The 18,007-nt window shown below is 53.3% G+C and overlaps 1 protein-coding gene and 1 pseudogene across 1 annotated transcript; both read left to right on the top strand.

Moving 5' to 3' along the window:
- Positions 1-763: 763 nt before the first annotated feature.
- LOC147961153 (uncharacterized) lies at positions 764-2,920 on the top strand (annotated as a pseudogene).
- Positions 2,921-4,067: 1,147 nt separating this feature from the next.
- LOC147961152 (uncharacterized) lies at positions 4,068-4,631 on the top strand. The gene has a single exon (XM_087533696.1). It carries the CDS (start codon positions 4,068-4,070, stop codon positions 4,629-4,631), a length of 564 nt encoding a protein of 187 aa, XP_087389822.1.
- Positions 4,632-18,007: the final 13,376 nt, after the last annotated feature.

The following is an 18,007-nucleotide window of genomic DNA, read 5'->3' as shown; positions in this document are numbered from 1 at the left end:
TCTCCCAAGTGAGACGACAGCTCCCTCCAAAGCTTCAGCGGCGACGCGTCAGGTGTTGGCCGCCATGGACGAGAGCAACAGCAACATCACCAAGATGCTCAAGTCTCTCCTCGCCAAGATGGACGAGCAGAAGGCGATCCACGACAAGCAGATCGAGATTCAGGCTGCCTTCAACGCACAGATCTCGCAGGACGTGCGTGGACTCGCCTGATAGATCGATCTAACCCAGGCCGACGTCGGCGCGACCCGCAAGACGGTGGAGGGCTCTGCATCGCCGTCGGGCTCGGTCACCACCGTGCTTCACCAGCCCGCCGCTCCGCAACAACAACCACCACCGCCCCCGCCGCCTCCTCACTTGCCGCGCATGGCCGCCGAACCAGGCCGCCCTGCGACCGCGCACGCGCGCCTCGGTGACCATCGCCCTCTGTTGGTTCCAGTGGCTCCTCAGGGCGGATTCGCCGCTCCGTCTGTTGTTCCCTCTCCAACAGCAGGCTACTACGACAACGACTACCACAAGCCACCGAAGCACGATTTCCCTCGGTTCGATGGCTCCGCCCCGTACCTGTGGCTGGATCGCTGTCTGGCGTACTTCGAGCTTTACAAGGTCGCACCACACAACTGGGTGGCCACCGCGGCGCTGTACATCGAAGGCCAAGCCGCGCACTGGCTGCAGGAATTTCGTCAAACACATCGCGGCATCACCTGGGAAGTGTTCACGTCCGCTGTGCTGGAGGAGTTTAGTGCCGACGAGTTTGAGGTGGTCATGCACAAGCTGCTGCAGCTTCCCCAGCCTGCCACTGTCGCCGAGTCTCGCGCGGCGTTCGACGAGCAAATGTACCATCTGCTTGCGCTCGACCCGTCCATCAACACCAAGTTCTTCGTCACCCAGTTCATCCTGGGCTTGAACGACGAGCTACGCGCCCCGGTTCGGCTTCAGGCGCCCTCGAGCATCACCAGGGTGTCGGTGTTGGCGTGCATTCAAGAGGAGGAATTGGGTACGACGCGTGCACGCCCACGCATCACGCCAGCGGGACGGCCTCCACCGGCGACGACTCCTCCACAACCACGGGCGGCCGCGCCCAACCGCGCCCCCACGGACGACTACGCACGCGAGCGGCAACTTCGTGACTACCGCCGTGCTAATAACCTGTGCTTCAAGTGCGGCGACCGCTACTCGCGTGAGCACCGGTGCGCCCAGCCCGCCCAGCTGCTCACCATCAGTATCGGCGATCACGAAGAGGTGCTCTCCGACGACACCATCCACGCCCTGCAACTGCTCGACGACCCCGGACCAGCCGTGCAGCCACCCGCTCCTGCTGGGGACGCCCCCGAGTGCTACCTCCTCTCGTCGCACGCCCTGGACGGCACGGACTCGGCGACTACGATCCGTCTAGTGCGCTGGTGGGCAACCAGATCATGTTGCTTCTACTCGATTCTGGCAGTTCGCACAACTTCGTCAAGAAGTCCTTTGTCGATCGCCTCAGGCTGGCGACGGAAGAGATGCCGCGGGTGGACGTGCGCGTTGCCAACGGTGACCGTCTCACCTGCAACCGTATCGTGCCCGGGCTCAAGTGGTGGATGCAGGGGCACACGTTCGCCACACCGATGCGCGAGCTGGACATTAGCGCCTACGACGGCATCCTGGGCATGGACTGGCTCGCCCAGCACAGTCCCATGACGTGTCACTGGCAGGACAAGTGGGTCAAGTTCACCCACGACGGCGAAGAGGTCACGCTCCGGGGCGTGCCCACGAAGGCATCCACCACGCTCAAGGCGATCAAACCCGACGAGTTGCGCAAGATGATCGCGGGGCAACGACATCTGGGCTATGGCCATGGTGGACACGTGCCGGCGCGCACCGCCACCATGGCGTAAGTGTGCCAGCCAGACACCGCTCGCTGATCTTCTGGAGGAGTTCGTCAACGTGTTCACGGCGCCGCATGGGCTCCCTCCACACCGCCAGTACGACCATGCCGTCACACTGGTCGAGGGCGCGGTCCCCGCGAACACGTGCCCATACCGTTACTCGCCGCTCCAGAAGGACAAGATCGAGCGCCAGGTCAAGGAAATGCTAGACGCCGGTGTGATCACGCACAGTGTGAGCCCGTACGCCGCGCCGGTCCTGCTGGTCAAGAAGAAGGACGGCACCTGGCGGTTCTGCGTCGACTATCGCCGCCTCAACGACGCGACCATCAAAAACAAGTTTCCTCTGCCCATCATCGACGAGCTGCTCGGCGAATTGGCCGGTGCTGCGGTCTTCTCCAAGCTAGACTTGCGCGCTGGCTACCATCAGATCAGGATGCGCGAGGAGGACGAGTACAATACGGCGTTCAAGACGCACCACGGACACTTCCAGTTCAGGGTCATGTCGTTCGGCCTCACGAACGCGCCGGCCACGTTCCAGTGCCTGATGAACGCCATCTTTGGTAAGTATGTGCGCAAGTTTGTGATCATCTTTCTGGATGACATTCTCGTCTTCAGTGAGACCATGGAGGAGCACCTGGAGCACCTGCGCATCGTCTTTGAGCTCCTTCGCGCACACCAGCTCTATGTCAAGGAGCCCAAGTGCACTTTCGCCGCTGATCACATCGACTACCTCGGCCACGTGATCTCCAAGGAGGGTGTGGCCACAGACAAGGAGAAAATGAGCGCGATGGAACAGTGGCCGACGCCGATGAACGCCACCGAGCTGCGCGGTTTTCTGGGCCTCACCGGCTACTACAGAAAATTCGTGCCGCACTACAGCATCATCGCCAAGCCACTAACACAGCTGCTCACCAAGAAAGGCTTCGCCTGGACGGAGCAGGCTCAAGCGGCCTTCGATCGGCTCAAGACGGCGATAGTCACCACGCCAGTGCTCGCGCTCCCGGACTTCGACAAGCGTTCTCGATCGAGACGGACACGTGCGACACGGGAGTAGGCGCGGTGCTGGTCCAGGGAGGCCACCCGGTCGCCTACTTCAGCAAGGCCCTGGGAGTGCGCAACCAGCAACTATCGACGTACGAGAAGGAGTTTCTGGCTGTGATGATGGCGATCGACAAATGGCGGTCGTACCTGCAGCGTGGCCCCTTCGACATCCTCACGGACCACAAGTCCCTCTGCAACCTGGGCGAACAGCACCTGGAGACCGAGCTGCAACGCAAGGCCATGGCAAAATTGGTGGGACTGCAATTCAGGTTTCAGTACAAGCGGGGACTGGACAACGGAGCGGCCGATGCCTTGTCGCGCGTCGGCAAGCAGCTCGACCTGGCCGCGCTTTCAACGTGCCAGCTGGCCTGGATACAGGAAGTGCTCATCTCCTACTCCACGGACCCGGATGCACAAGATCGCCTTCAGAAGCTCTCCCTGGCCAGCCCGGACGACGACGGCTACGAGCTGCATCGCGGTGTCATTCGATCGGTGCCAACGCCACGATCCGCACTAAGCTCATCGCCGCGCTCCACAACAGCGCGGTGGGTGGCCACTCCGGTGCCACGGCGACGTACCAGCGTGTGCGCAAGCATTTCGAGTGGCGCGGTCTCAAGCGCGACGTCGAGGAATTTGTGCAGCAGTGTGCGATCTGCCAGCAGGCGAAGCACGAGCACTGCAAGCCGGCAGGACTCCTGGCACCTCTTCCGGTGCTGCCCGCGCTGTAGGAGGATCTCACGATGGATTTCATGGACGGGATGCACGTGTCAGAAGGCGCGGACACAATCATGGTGGTGGTGGACCGGTTCACCAAGTTCGCCCATTTCGTTCCCCTGCGCCACCCGTTCCATGCACCGCAAGTGGCGAAGGCATTCTGGGACAATGTAGTGAAGCTCCACGGCATCCCCGCTTCGATCGTCTCCGACCGCGACAAGGTGTTCACCAGCAACCTATGGAAGCAACTGTTCGCCAGCGCGGGCACCAAATTGCTCTACTCCACCGCGTACCACCCGCAGACGGACGGCCAGAGCGAGCGCATGAACCAGTGCATGGAGATGTATCTCCGGTGCATGGTGGCACTCCCTTCAAGGCGCACTACGGGAGGGAGGCCAACCTAGGGGCAATGCCGGCCTGGCCAGGGACGAGCACGCGGCGAAGACATGGACTGGGCGGCGCACACAGAGCACATCCGCGCCCAGCTGAAGCACGCTCAGCGCCGTTTCAAGAAGCAGGCCGATCACAATCACAAGGAGCGCCAGTTCCAGGTCGACGAGCAAGTGCTGTTGAAGCTGCAGCCCTACGTGCAGCGCTCGGTCATCAGCCGGCCTTGCGCCAAGCTCGCCTTCAAATTCTTCGGCCCGTACACTGTCCTTGAGAAGATCGGTCTCATGGCGTACAAGCTGGACCTGCTGCCCGTGAGTCAGGTGCACCCTGTCTTCCACATATCCCAGCTCAAGCCATCCACACCGGACTACACGCCGGTGTACGCAGAGCTGCCGCGCGTGCTGGACCTCTTCGTGTCGTCGGCAGCACCAACGCAGCTGCTGGAACGACGCATGATGAAGCGCGGGAATGCTGCCATCGTGCAGGTCAAGGTGCGGTGGGGCGAGGGCTCGCCGGCCGCCACCACATGGGAAGATTATGAGGTTCTCCGGCAGCGTTTTCCTTCAACAGCCATTTGGAAGGACTCGGGGGCAAGTTCCCAGAAAGAAGCTCAGTCTTAAGAGGGAGAGAATGTCACACCTGGCCACTTGGCATGTGTGACTTGGCAACCCTGCGGGAGGGACCCACCGGCGTGTGCGTGTGTGAGTCGCGTGAGCTTATAAGCTGGCCGCCTGTGGCTGTTGTGGTGTGTGTGATGTAACCAGCTCAACCTCTCACCCAATCCTTCCTCTGGAAGTAAGGTTCTTATTCCTCTCCAAGTCTCTCTCTCACGCTGCCCTCACCCCTCTCGATCCCCTTCTCCCCTCGTTCGTTACAGTTATCTGTATCAGGCCCATGAGGAAAGATGATTCTAGGCAAATTTTGATGCAACAGACCTGTACATGCGGACATTAGATGTGGGCAAGTAAATCAGCGATTTGCTAAATTGGTGGAACTTCCGTTTCCCTCGCGTAGGTCCGCGCATGACGATATTAGCGATCGGCCTGGCCACATATCACGCACGACAACTCAAGTCCCCAAGTACGAGCGCGACCCTGCCGCCGACACAGCCTCCTCCCGCAGAGCTAGCCCTCCCTCGATGCTTCCTCCTCCAATGGCGGATCGAGTACTTTCATGTTCATCACCATGGAAAGGAGTAACAATACCACCGGCCCTGGCAGGCAGTTTTGAACTACAGATTGATCAGGTTAGCATCTTCCTGATGCATCATCCAACCGAGCTAGCTAGATTGATATATGATTTGTTTGTGGCAGAATTAGGAGATCTAGTGAATTAGCGGAGACGAGTAGGATGTCCTTCTGACTAATTTTTGTATGGCAATCCTTCTGACTAATTAATCTGGTTGTGTTGGGTATGGATGCATGATAGACGAGGGCAGTGGATGTCTAGACTCCATGGAATAATGATGATAGCCAAGCTAAAATTAATTGGAGGATTCATGGTCGATTCAATATAATTAGGTGGCAAAATTTATTTTTAGTGTTGCAAATTATAAACTTATCTCACCTGCGCGGAGATCTAGTGAATTAGCGGAGACGAGTAGGATGTCCTTCTGATTAATTTTTGTATGGCAATCCTTCTGACTAATTAATTTGGTTGTGTTGGGTATGGATGAAAGACGAGGGCAGTGGATGTCTAGACTCCATGGAATAATGATGATAGCCAACCTAAAATTAATTGGAGGATTCATGGTCGATTCAATATAATTAGGTGGCAAAATTTATTTTTAGTGTTGCAAATTATAAAGTTATCTCACCTGCGCGGAGAAGTTCAATTTACTTTTGTTTGCCAAAATATGATGAAATATACAATGGATGGCGTCGATGGCGGAGGACCTGCCAAAGCTCGCGTAGGTGGAGGTCGTCGTTTGGCGTCGATGGCGGAGGACTCGCCAAGGTTGACACCTTAATCTACTCTGAAGATGGACCAGTGGAAGATGGCGACGACGACACATGTGAGTGCGCTGGATCGGTTTGTGCCTCGGACCTCACAGATGGCTCGGTCGGGGTCTCCGGTTTTAGATGTTAGGCTTAGATAAGAGGTCTGGGTATATGGCCCAGCTTGCACCCCTTCATCATATGGATAGGAGTAGCGGTAGATGTTACCAAGATGGTGATTTCAGACATATTGTTGTTCTATTTTATAAGGTCCTCGAAAATAATTAATAAAATGACCGTATGCATCTTCCAGATGCACAGACCGGGATCATCCTTCTTTTTTTTATAAAAAAAATATATGCATGCTTGTGCAATCGTACGTGCTCCTTATATATCCACAAGGATTTTTTATTCCTCCCAAAAAGAACCCAAAATTTTCATCTAGCTAGATTAATCGTGAAAATAAAAAGTATAAGTCATTTACGAGCCTAATTAAGATATACTCACCCACACAGGGCCAAAAATACACGCACAAAAAACTAATTAAGCACGGGAGCAACACCTAACATGGCAGAATTTCTGACTACTTACGATCTTCATCGGATCCATGAAGACCTCTTGTAGATGGAGGAATCGCTAGATGGGCGAGGAACCTCTCCGGTGACCTCACGATCGAGGGCCATCAACAAGAGTTTTTCTTTCCTCCCGGAAAATCAGAAGTTTCCGTCTGGATTCCAGATGGCAACAGGGACGAAACCCATCGGGTTTTGTCTTTCCAAACCCATCCCCACGAGAAAATCGTAAACCCGTCCCCGTCCCCATCATCGTGCGCGGGGCTAGTTTTCTACCCGTCCCCTAAACCCATCGGGTTTCGGGGAACCCACGAGAAAATCAAAATATTTAAACAAACATAATGGCGACAAAGAATAACATTTCAGCAGTAAAACAAGCACATTTCAGCAGGATAACTTGAGCAAGTTTCAACAAAAAAAAAACAATAGTAGATGGTTCAACAGCTATATAGAGTGTATTTCAGCAGATTTAAACAACATACATAGTCTTTAACTTCTTGCGGACGTTGAAGTTGGATGGAGGCTCGGGAATTGGATTTGAAAGCTGTCTGCCTCCTCTTCCACGAAGGCCACGACCTGCTGCCCTTCCACCACCACCGCGCGTAGTTGTAGTAGAGAGAGGAATGCGGTGAGTGGCTGCAGACTTCGTCGGCGGCACCGGCGGCGGCGCCCTTTCACCTGACTTGGGACGTGAAGAGGCTACCATGGGGTTCGTCACTGGTGGCGGCGCCCTTTCTCCAGATCAGACCGGCGGCGGTGGAGAAGACGTGGGGCTCGCCGGCGCAGATCGTGGTCGGCGGATCTTGCGAGATGGGATCGAGCCAGGCGGCGGCTGGGGTCCTAGGTTTAGGGTTAGGTATTATGTGGGAAAGAGAGAGATGAGGGCTCGAGCGAGGGGGAAAGGAGCGAGCGATACTAGCCACCCAGCGAGGGGTTGGTTTGGCCTTCGACGCGGGGGGGGGGGGGGGGGGGGGGGGCTCGGTCGCTCAGGCTCGGTAGTTTTGGGTTGGGCCGCGCCGGAGCTGTGCTTGGTACAAAAAATGTATTTTGCCGGGTTTCGGGTTTGGGGACTACAGAAACGGGTGCAAACCCACGAAACGTGTCGGGTTGTATAATGTGTCCAACAACAGCCCCGCGGGGATGAAAAGACGTTCATCCCCGTCCCCTAATAGGGTAAAAACCCGCGGGGACGCGGGTTTCGAGGGCCCGTTGCCATCTTGAGTCTGGATGGATGGATCGATCGATCGAAATAACAAGAAGGCATTTACGAACAAGCACGGGACCAATAATAAGTACTCGTAGAATTTCTGATAAATTTCCAGGTGGATAGTTGCGCTACAACGAAACTGGAAGAGAAGAAAATTAAACGACAGCTCAAAGATAAATCTCGGACGGCACAATCCTAGTTAATCGCTGCATCTTGCACGGCCGCGGAGATGGATGGATCCCCGCCGTCGCCAACGTGATTAACGTCTGATCCGATATCCTCTGCGCGAGGAACCGGTCCAGCGACCACAGGAGCGACGGGGACTTTCCCCCTGACAGCTCCCTTCTCCACCTCCAGACATATCTTGGCCCAGCGTTCGAGCGCCCTCGCCTTCTCCTCGGTCCCCCAAGCACCGCGAGCTTCTCCTTCCAAGCCGAGGGCGTCGGCGGCCAGAGTGGCAGCCTTCTCCAGCACCTCGGTGCTTTTCAGCGTGAACTCCATCGTGAACTCGGCAGGAATCTGGATAGATAGGAGGGAGAGAGGAAGAGCGAGGTAGGGGATTGGTCGATGGAGAGTGAGGGAGAATATGGGGGTGGAGCTGGATTTTATAGAACTCTGAAGATCCAGAGGTTGGAGAAAATAGTGTGCCGTAGGTTTTTGCGGCTTGCCGAAAAAGGATTTCCCCCGCTTTGTATACAAAGCAATCAACCGATACATCTAACGATAGGTGCTGGGACGGAAGCAGCACAGTCACGCCCAAAAAAAAGAAAGAGAAAACAAGAGAAATTAATGCCAACAACGGTGGGTCGACAAAAAACGAAGAAGCCTCGTGGCCGCTGCACCCACCGGAGATCGTCCACCAAGCTCCGAGCCTCCGAAGCGTCGATACCAATCAACACCTCCAAGAAGAGACGCGACAAGGACGACGCTGCTGTCAAGGGTTTCCCCCGGTACGCTGTGAGGAGAGAGGAAGGGTAGCCCTGACGCCCTTCAGGAAGGTCAGGCGGTACCCACAAGCGCCACCGCGTCGGTGTCGGGCAAGCCAACAAGGATTTCTTCCGATCCCAACCTCCATCTCAGGCACTCCAGAGCTCGCCACCAAACAGATCCTCACCCTGCGTCAACCCGGTCACGAAGCTTCTCACGCCGTCTCACCATGACACCGTGAAGCATGGTCGCACAAAGAAGGAGAGGAGCTGGGACTAGGGCAGCAGTACCATCGGCACGCGGGAGGGCCCCACCTCCACCGCCGAAGACGGTAGCTGACCGGACGCAATAGCAGGGACATATCAGGCCCGTGGTCGCACAGGCCCGGCCGGGATCTCCGAGGCCCATCAAGTTCCCGCCTTCGCGCTGTAGCCGGCACGCCGTCGACGCCGCCGCCCCTGTCCAAGCCGCTCCCTGCCTCCCTGCACAGAGCGCCGCCAAGTGGAAGCACCACCACCACACGCGCCGCCAGCCCCCACCACCAGGTCGCCTGACCGCCACCGGCCGAGCCGCACCACCACCGCACGCCCGCGACGGAGAGGAACCAACATAGCCGCCGGGGGCCCAAAGCCGGACCCCAGCCGCCGCCCACGCCGCCTGCAGCCCGCGCCGCCTGCCGGACGGATCCGGCCGCCATGGCGAGGCGCACTCCACCGGGCAGCCGCCCACGCCGCGCCACGCCCGCCAGGAGGCGCGTGCCGCCACGCCGCGGTACCCCGCGTCTGCACCGTGCCCGCACCCGAAGAAGCGGCCCGCGCCGCCCCGTTGCGCCGGGGGAAGAACAGGCCCCGCCACCGCCAGCGCCGGCCCGACCGCGCCCCCAGGCGGCGGCAAGGGAGGAGGGAGGAAGAGGAGAGGAGGCTCGCGGCGAGCGGATCTGGAGGCCCTCGACAGCCGCCTCGCGGGTTGCGGCGCAGGGAGGGAAACCTAGCGGGGATAGCGTTTGTTAGAAGGAAGAGAGGGATCTGTCGGTGTGTTGTTTCCTCTTTCGGGCACGTGATTAGTTCGCTCGTTCGGGCACGCCTCACTGTCGCCACCACCGTATCGGCTGGTTTTGGCAAGCTGGCAATGGCCATATCGCATGCCTTAATGGAGTCGTGTGCATGGATGTGCATGCGGATCACATAAAGGTGAGAGCACGTGTTGGTGCAACGTAAATGTACCACTTGTGTTTACGAGTAATAATGTACGTGCAATGCAAGTTTATATTAAGTAGGATATTAGTTGCACGTTATATTAGGTAAAATATATCTGTTGCACGTTGGTATTTGGTAAGATATCAATTACTTTTTCACGGGAATGGTAGGATATTAATTACATGGCAGATTTCAAGGGATAGCGTTGAGTCAAACGTGTTTATAACCAATGGCAGTGATGGGTAATTAGAGCGTTAAACATGTTTGGTGCTCAATATTGAAGCAATTTGAACCGCTAGGTAACATGATTTGATGGTCGAGATGATTTAGATCTACCCATTTAGGTCTTTTTATATTGGTATAGATACTGTATTTGTTTGCCTGGTAACAACTGAATGTACCACTCGTATTGGTGCAACGTAAAGCTTTTAAGGATTATTCGCTTTCCACCCCTCGCCCCCCGCGTCACCTCCCGGGGCGGCTCGGGCGGAGCCTAATCCCACCGCCGCCACCTACCACCCCTTCTCTCCTCAACCCCTCGCCACCGCCGAATGACACGGCCGGGCTAAGCCCGCGCAGCGGACAACGGCGGTGGGGCTCTCCCAGCCCGTGACAGCGCGGTCCGTATGCCGGATTTGGGCGGCGGCCTTGGCTTTGTGGCGAAGGGCGGCGCGACGGCCGGGCCTGGTGACGCGCCAGTCTCCTCCATGGTAGCGGTCGGTGTGCGAGGGCGTGGCGCTCTGGTTGTCAACGCTGGTGGCTCCCCGGCTAGGTCTCCAGCTCCGTGACGGCCGGGCGATGGTGGTCCATGGGAGGGCTGGCCGCTGCCGGATCCAGCCCGACATGGTCAGGTTTGGCCGGCTAGCGGTGGTTTCTTCCTACGGCAATGCGTCCGTGTGGTGCTGTGGCTGCAGAGCAGCGTGGCGACCTCCTGTCCGTGAGGGTGGTTTTTCTTCGGGTGGTGCTCTCCGGATGCTGTGATGTGCTGGACTAGGTCGGTGTGAGACTTGCAACATTCTCTTGTGAAGCTCGTTGGCCAAATTGGAGCTGCCATGTCCTTGATGCTTTGTTCGATTGTTTGGCGTAGTTGTGGCCAGGTCGTCCGCATGTGCCCCTTGTGGGGTTTGTATCTAAGTTTTTCCCCGCTTTTCCTTTAATTAACCGAGTAACTTTCTTTTTCTTAATCAATGAAAATGACAAATCTTTTGCCTCGTTTCAGAAAAGAACAACTGCAGTGTTTTTTTTCTGCTATCTCTTGTTTGTTTTGTCGCACGTACCTTCACTAGAAGAGCAAAGCTCTTTCTTTGGATGCTAATCTCGCCCTACCCGTTCGATCACTCACATCTAGTACCCCCGCTGCGCAGTGGATCCAAGCACCTACCCCAGCTTGCCGCGCCGGGCGTGCGGTGCTTGCGCGCGTCTCTCCCTTGACGCAGTGTCGTCGGCTGTCTGCAGCTTCGCTACCCCACTACTGAAGCTCTCCAACGCACCATGGTTCCAACTTTGCCTGCCAGAAGTTTCAACACCCCTTCATAGCCTTTTGATCGACCGTCATAGCATCTGCTAGCTGCACCCATAGCTCCCGCCGCCCGTGATTTTAGCCTGCATCACACCACTCGTCGCCTCGCGGGGACATCGGCGCTGCCAATCCTAGCACCATGTGCCCCTCTGGCTAAAGTCCCAACTATACCCCTTCGTTGGTTGTAGCTTTGGTGTGGACTGTTCATAGCACTGCCATCGCTTCTCTCCCCTATCGCCTCCATCTCCGATGCGACGCCTGCTAGTGCAGCACTGCCGCCCGCTCACAAGCGCCCACCTCGAGTATTTCTCTGAGGTCGGTGGATCACCACACATGTGTTGTTGTTTCCCCCGTGGCTCAGCTAGCAACACCCAGCATGCGTCCCTAGTAGTACCATGGGGCCCAACTCACGCACAATGCAGGTGACGAGAGGCAGCTAGCCTGTAGCACAGGTAAGCCTCCCCCTCAGTGTTAAGAGTGTGTCTATGTCGTTGCTCACAGTAGGTGCTGACCAGTTCACCCTGACCAACCAATGAAGCAGATCGGAGGAATCTAAGGCTGATCGCGGGATAGGAAACCCCGATGGGCATACCACTATAGAGAAGTCATTGGCCGGAGCAGCATAGGGAAGGTCGAGGTTGGCGACAACAGGGCATAATCAATATCGTGTCATGCACGTTGATTTGGGGGGTAAGGTTGTGAGGAAAGAGATGTCCTATTGAGCGAATCCATATGGAAGGGATACGAAAGGGAGAGTGCTAGGATGTTGTTGGCAAGGACAACGAGAGAGATGTTGCACATGGTGGTGATCGATCGTTCGCTCGATCACCATACCTTTCCTTCCAAGATTTATGAAGTCAACACAGATGTGTTGCCATAGGCAAGATTATTTGTCTTCTCTCATAGAAGGAATAGTCCACATTAATCTGCATACATGGCATCAAATCTAGGGTTTGATACCTAGTGTGTTGGAGGTATGCAAGTCCCTGTGATCATCAAGCCATATGTATGACACTAACGGGGAAGTGTTCCCTTCTTTGAGGAAACATCAAATACAACATAGATGCATTGTGGACAAGTCTTATAATGAAGAATAGCTTTGGTGTTTAGCCTTTCAAATGGAAACATCGATCCTAACTTTTGACCTTGTTTTCTACACCTGCTAGTTTAGCACCGCGGCCGTTCAGAACCGCCCACCCCAGGTGTCACTCCAGGGTTGCTGCTTCACCACACACAAGTTGTTGTTTCCCATGGTGGCTTAGTTGACAAAACACAACATGTATCCCTCGTAGTACCATACGGCCTAGCTCACGAGCAGCGTAGGCGGTGAGTGGCGGCTAGCTTGGAGCACCGTGAAAGAGTGTGTCCGCGTCGTTGCTCACAGTAGGGTGTCGACCAACTCACTCTGACCACAAATTGAAGCAGATGAAGAAAACCAAGGGATGGGGGTGGCGAGATATGAAACACAGACGGGCATATGGCTATGGAGGGAGGACGTTGGCCGGGGCAGCGTAGGGAATGTCAAGGTTAGGGACAACAAAGCAAAATTGAGTCAAGTGTGTTGATTTGGGGCAGATAGCCGTGGGGGAAGAGAAGTCCTATCGAGCGAAGGGATATGGAAGGAATAAGGAAGGGATAGCGCTAGGATGTTGTGGGCAAGGCCCATGAGAGATACCTTCCAAGATTTATGAAGTTAGCGTACATGTGCTGCCATAGGCGGGATTTTATTTGTCTTCTCACACTGAAGGAATAGTCCACATTAATATGACACACATGACATCAGATCTAGGGTTTGATACCTAGTGGGTTGGAGGTACTCAAGTCCTTGCAATCATCTAGCCACATGGAATGACACTAATGGGGAAATGTTCCCCACTTTAATGAAACATCAAGTACAACATAGATGCAGTGTGGACAGGTCTTATGATGAAGATTAGCTTTGGTGTTTAGCCTTTCAAAGGGCAACAATCATCCTAACTTTTGACCTTGTTGGCGACGCGGGGACTCCAAATGATGTACAACTTGTATTCCATTAGCTGGCAGGAGATGCCGGTGCAGTGCCCTACAACAAAGATCAAAGGGAAACAAGCTCATCGATAGTCATCAAGGTTATAGCCAGGTACGCAAGCTAAGTTCGACTCCATCCATAACCTATGAGACTAAGGCATTCTAGTGTAGGTTGTGTGTGAAGAGAGCTAGGATAATGGTGGTCTCTGGATCTGAGAAATTAAATGCATATGTATCTAGCGAAAAAATGTGTAGGTGCCATTTCCAACTTTGCACTGGAAAATATGTGCAAACTATTTAGGGCTTTTGTGTTGTTTTGGCTAGGAATGATGAATTTAAGACTTGGCTTATAGGTAGTGGTGATTTTTGTAGTAGCGTTCCTAGGTAGGTGGGACGAGTGCAAGGACATGTAAGCAAACTTCAGCTTCCAGAAAAAGTTTGAGCTCTCAAAATTTCAAGTTCTATATTTGGAACTTTCATAATAATTTGAAGTTGTACATAGAAAAGGAAATGTTGGAAGAGAAAAGACATGTGGGTGCCCACGTGGGTGTCCCCGGACCCCACTGAGTTTCCGCGTAGGCATACTCCAGCCCATGGTCCCTCGGGCGCTCGCGGCAGTTGGACGCTAGAGAGTTCTTTGGGGAAAATAAGATGATTTCGTGCTCGGCACGTCATTTGCCCTAAATACCTATATTGAACATATTGCATTGAGATTTTATCTAAATCAAAAATTCAATGTCTAAACATATGAAAACAAAAAGAGCATGAATCAATATAAACATCTGAAATGTTGCGGATCATATAATAGGCACAGCTCATGTATGCCTGGTGTGCACTTATAACTTCTACATGGCTAAAATCTGTCGGGAAGTGGGAAAAGGCACAGTTCATATTGGGAATCGAAGTATGGACACATGGTCGTTTGAGTCAGATCCAAGGGGAATAATGCCCATCAAGAATTGAATGTAGACATATTTATCCACTTTCAACAAAAAAAAGGCATGATATCCTTGCTTCGTTAGATTTTGAATAACTGAGTTCGCTATCCGTGTGCGTCTACAAGAAAGTTTTCGCCTAGATGTGATGCATCGATCGAAATAAAAAGAAGTCATTTACAGGCCTAACTAGCCCCCCCCCCCCCCCCCCCCCCCCCGCACCAAACTAATTAGACACGGGAGTAACGACAAAATGGCAAGATTTCTGACCAATTTCCGATTGATCATCATCGGAATCACAAGACAAAAAGAAAGTACAAGATGAAGAGGAAAACAAGATGCAGTACTAATTAAATCTACGAAAGCACAATTCGCTATAGATAATTCCAAGAGTGGATAGCCTAGCTTAGTTAATCGCTAGATCTTGCAAGGACCTGGAGGTATCCACAAGAACATTTCATTCGTCCCCTAAAACCCAAATATTTCATCTAGCTAGATGCATCTTGAAAATAAAAAAGTAAGGCATTTACGAGCCTAATTAAGATGTACTTATACACACAGGGCCACAATACACGTACAAAAACTAATTAAGCACGGGAGCAACAACTACAATGGCAGAATTTCCGAGCAATTTCCGGATCAACCTTCATTGGACCCATGATACTCTAAACCGGGTTGGCGAGAATTTTAAGATGAACAAAAAAAAAACAATGAACAAAAAAACTGGTTGGCGAGAATTTTACGATGAGCCTGTAAACCGGAAGAAGAAAGTAGAAAAAGGAAGTACACGAAAAGTAGTTGCACTTGCGCTACAACCAAACTATATTTATTGAGTTCTCCAGGAACGACTAGCCTAGTGAGGAATCCCGGCCGTCAGGTTGGACATCTGGTCCGATCTCCTCTGCGTCAAGAACCTGTGCAGCGACCTCACAAAGTCACGATCGACAGGGACTGCCCATGGCGGCGGCCATCTACAAGAGTTGTTCTTCCTTCCTCCCGGCCGGAAAAAGATGTCATTTACGAGACTAATTAACATCTAGTCTCCCAGGGGCCACAAGAGAAGCACATAACTAATTAAGCACGGGATTGAGAAACAACAAACAACACTACTGGCAAAATTTCTGACAAATTCCTGGGTGGATCTTCATCGGATCCACGATACAAAAAGAGAGTACACGATAGTTGCGCTACAACGAAACTGGAACTGCAGAAAATTAAACGAGCTAAGATAAACCCGGGAAGATACTTGAAGAAAAGGAAAACAAGGCGACGAACTAATCAAATCTGCGACAGCACACAGTTCGCAATAGAGAATTCCAGGAGTGGCTAATCTCTAGATCTTGGCTTGCAGGGCCGCGCAGATGGAGGGATCCCCGCCGTCGCGTTTCATGCCGCCGACGTGATTGACGTCTGATGCGGTCTCATCTGCGCGAGGAACCGATCCAGCGAGCTCAGGAGCGACGAGGGCTTCCCCCCCGGCAGCGGCCTTCTCCGCCTCCGAACACATCTTGTACCAGCGTTCGATCGCCCTCGCCTTCTCCTCGTACCCCCAAGCACCGCGAGCTTCTCCATCCAAGCCGAGGGCGTCGGCGGCGAGAGCGGCAGCCTTGTCCAGCACCTCGGTGGCTGTCAGGAACTCCATCGTGAACTCAGCAAGTATCTGGATGGAGAGGAGGGAGAGAGGAAGAGCGATGTGAGGTCGGGGATTGGTGGACGTCGAGTGAGGGAGAATGTGAGGATGGAGCCGGCTTTTATAGAACTCTGAAAGGTCCTGGGGTTGGTGGGAGAAAACAGTGTGCAGCCTGTGATACGATCGCTCACTGTCGCCACCACCGTATCGGCTGGTTTTGGCAAGCTGGCAATGGCCAAATCGCATGCCTTAATGGAGTATAGGCGTGTATGAATGTGCATGAGGACCACATATATAGAGAGAGGAGAGAGCACGGGTTAATTTCCTAGCTAGAGCACCTCTTGGTGCGAGCGTGAATGCACGACTTCTAATGCTATCTCTGGTTTATTTGGTTGCATGTACCTTCACTAGAAGAGCAAAACTCTTGCTTCGGATGCTAATCTCGTCCTACCCGTTCGATCATTCACATCTAGTACCCCGCTGCCGAGCACGCCGCGCCGGGGCTCGCGCACATCTCTCCCTCATCTCAGCGCCGTCGGCTGTCTGCAGCTCCGCTACTCCACTTTTGGTGCTCCAACGGGCTGCCGTTTCAGCTTTGCCGGCCAGAGGTTGCAACACCCCCTTGATAGCATGTCGGGCGGCCATCGTAGCATCGGCCAAAGGTTCGCTCGATCACCATCCATTTCCTTCCAATATATACGAAGTCACCACAGGTGTGTTGCAATAGGTGAGGTTATTTTGTCTTCTCTCGCTGAAGGAATAGTCCACCTCAATATGACAAGTGACATCAAATCTAGGGCCCTTTTGATCATCCAACCATATCGCATGATATTAACAGGAAAATGTTCCCTTCTTTAATTAACGAAACATCAAGTACAACATAGATGCAGCGTGGACAGGTCTTAAGATCAACATTATCTTTGGTGCTTAGCCTTTCAAAGGGTAACAACTATCCTAACTTTTGACCTTGTTGCCAACGTGGGTACTCCAAATTATGTGCAACTTGTATTGTGATAACTGGCAGGAGATGTTGGTGTAGGCGCTCTGCATGGTGAAGCATGATCAATCAACACAGTGTTCTAGAGCCTAGCCCTACGGGATCGGCAACACCCTGCAACAAAGATAGAAGAGAAACAATCTCATCGATAGTCGTCAAGGTTATAGCGGGCTACACAAGCTAAGTTTGACTCCATCTTGCATCACCTACGAGAGACTAAGGCATTCTGGTGGAGGTGGTGTGTGAAGAGAGCTAGGATAATGGTGGTCTGTGTATCTGAAAAATTAAATCCATCTATCTAGCGAAAAAAGGTGGAGGTTCCATTTCCAGCTTTGCACTGGGAAATATGTGGAAATTATGTGGGGATTTGTGTTATTTTAGCTAGGAATGGCGAATCTAAGACTTGGGTTATAAGTAGGGGCGATTTGTGTGCTAGCCATTCTTTCCTAGGTAGGTTGGGTGAGTGCAAGGACTTGTAAGCAAAGTTCAACTTTCAGAATTTTTTTGAGCTCTCAGAATTTCAAATTCTATATTTGTTCAACTTCCATAGTTATTGGAAGATTTACATAGAAAAACTAAATGTTGAAAAAAAAGACATGTTGCGCTTGCCCACGTGGATGTTCCCCAACCACTGAGTTCCATGTAGGCGCGTTCCCGCGCATGGTCGCTCGTGCGCTTGTGGCAGGTAGACACCAGAGAGTCGGTTTGGGAAAAATAAGATGATTTCGTGCTCGGCACGTCATTTGCCCTAAATACCTATACTGAACATGTTGGACTGAGATTTTGTCTAGATCACAAATTCAAAGTTCAAACATTTTAAAGCAAAAAGAGCATGAAGCAATATGAACATTTGCACTGTTGCGGATCAGCTCATAGGCACGTCTCGTGTATGTCTGGCGCGCAGTTATAACTTCTACACTGGTTAAGGGAGACGTGGACAGGCAGGTTGGTAATGATATCTTCATTCGCGAGACGAGGCAAAAAACCTCTTCTGTGTTTGATCGTATCTCTGAGCAACACGACGAAGCGGCGGACCCTGCCAGGCAGGGCCGCCGGACGCCATGAATCT

This window comes from Triticum urartu, chromosome 7A (assembly GCF_056163025.1).
Source record: "Triticum urartu cultivar PI428250 chromosome 7A, HENAU_Tu73, whole genome shotgun sequence".
NCBI classification, from domain to species: domain Eukaryota; kingdom Viridiplantae; phylum Streptophyta; class Magnoliopsida; order Poales; family Poaceae; genus Triticum; species Triticum urartu.
The sequence above is the reverse complement of the archived record's forward strand: the minus strand, read 5'-3'. Positions and strand labels throughout refer to the sequence as shown.

Excerpts from the sequence above, each read along its gene's own strand:
- LOC147961152 (XM_087533696.1), top strand. The coding sequence starts at position 4,068 with ATGGACTGGGCGGCGCACACAGAGCACATCCGCGCCCAGCTGAAGCAC.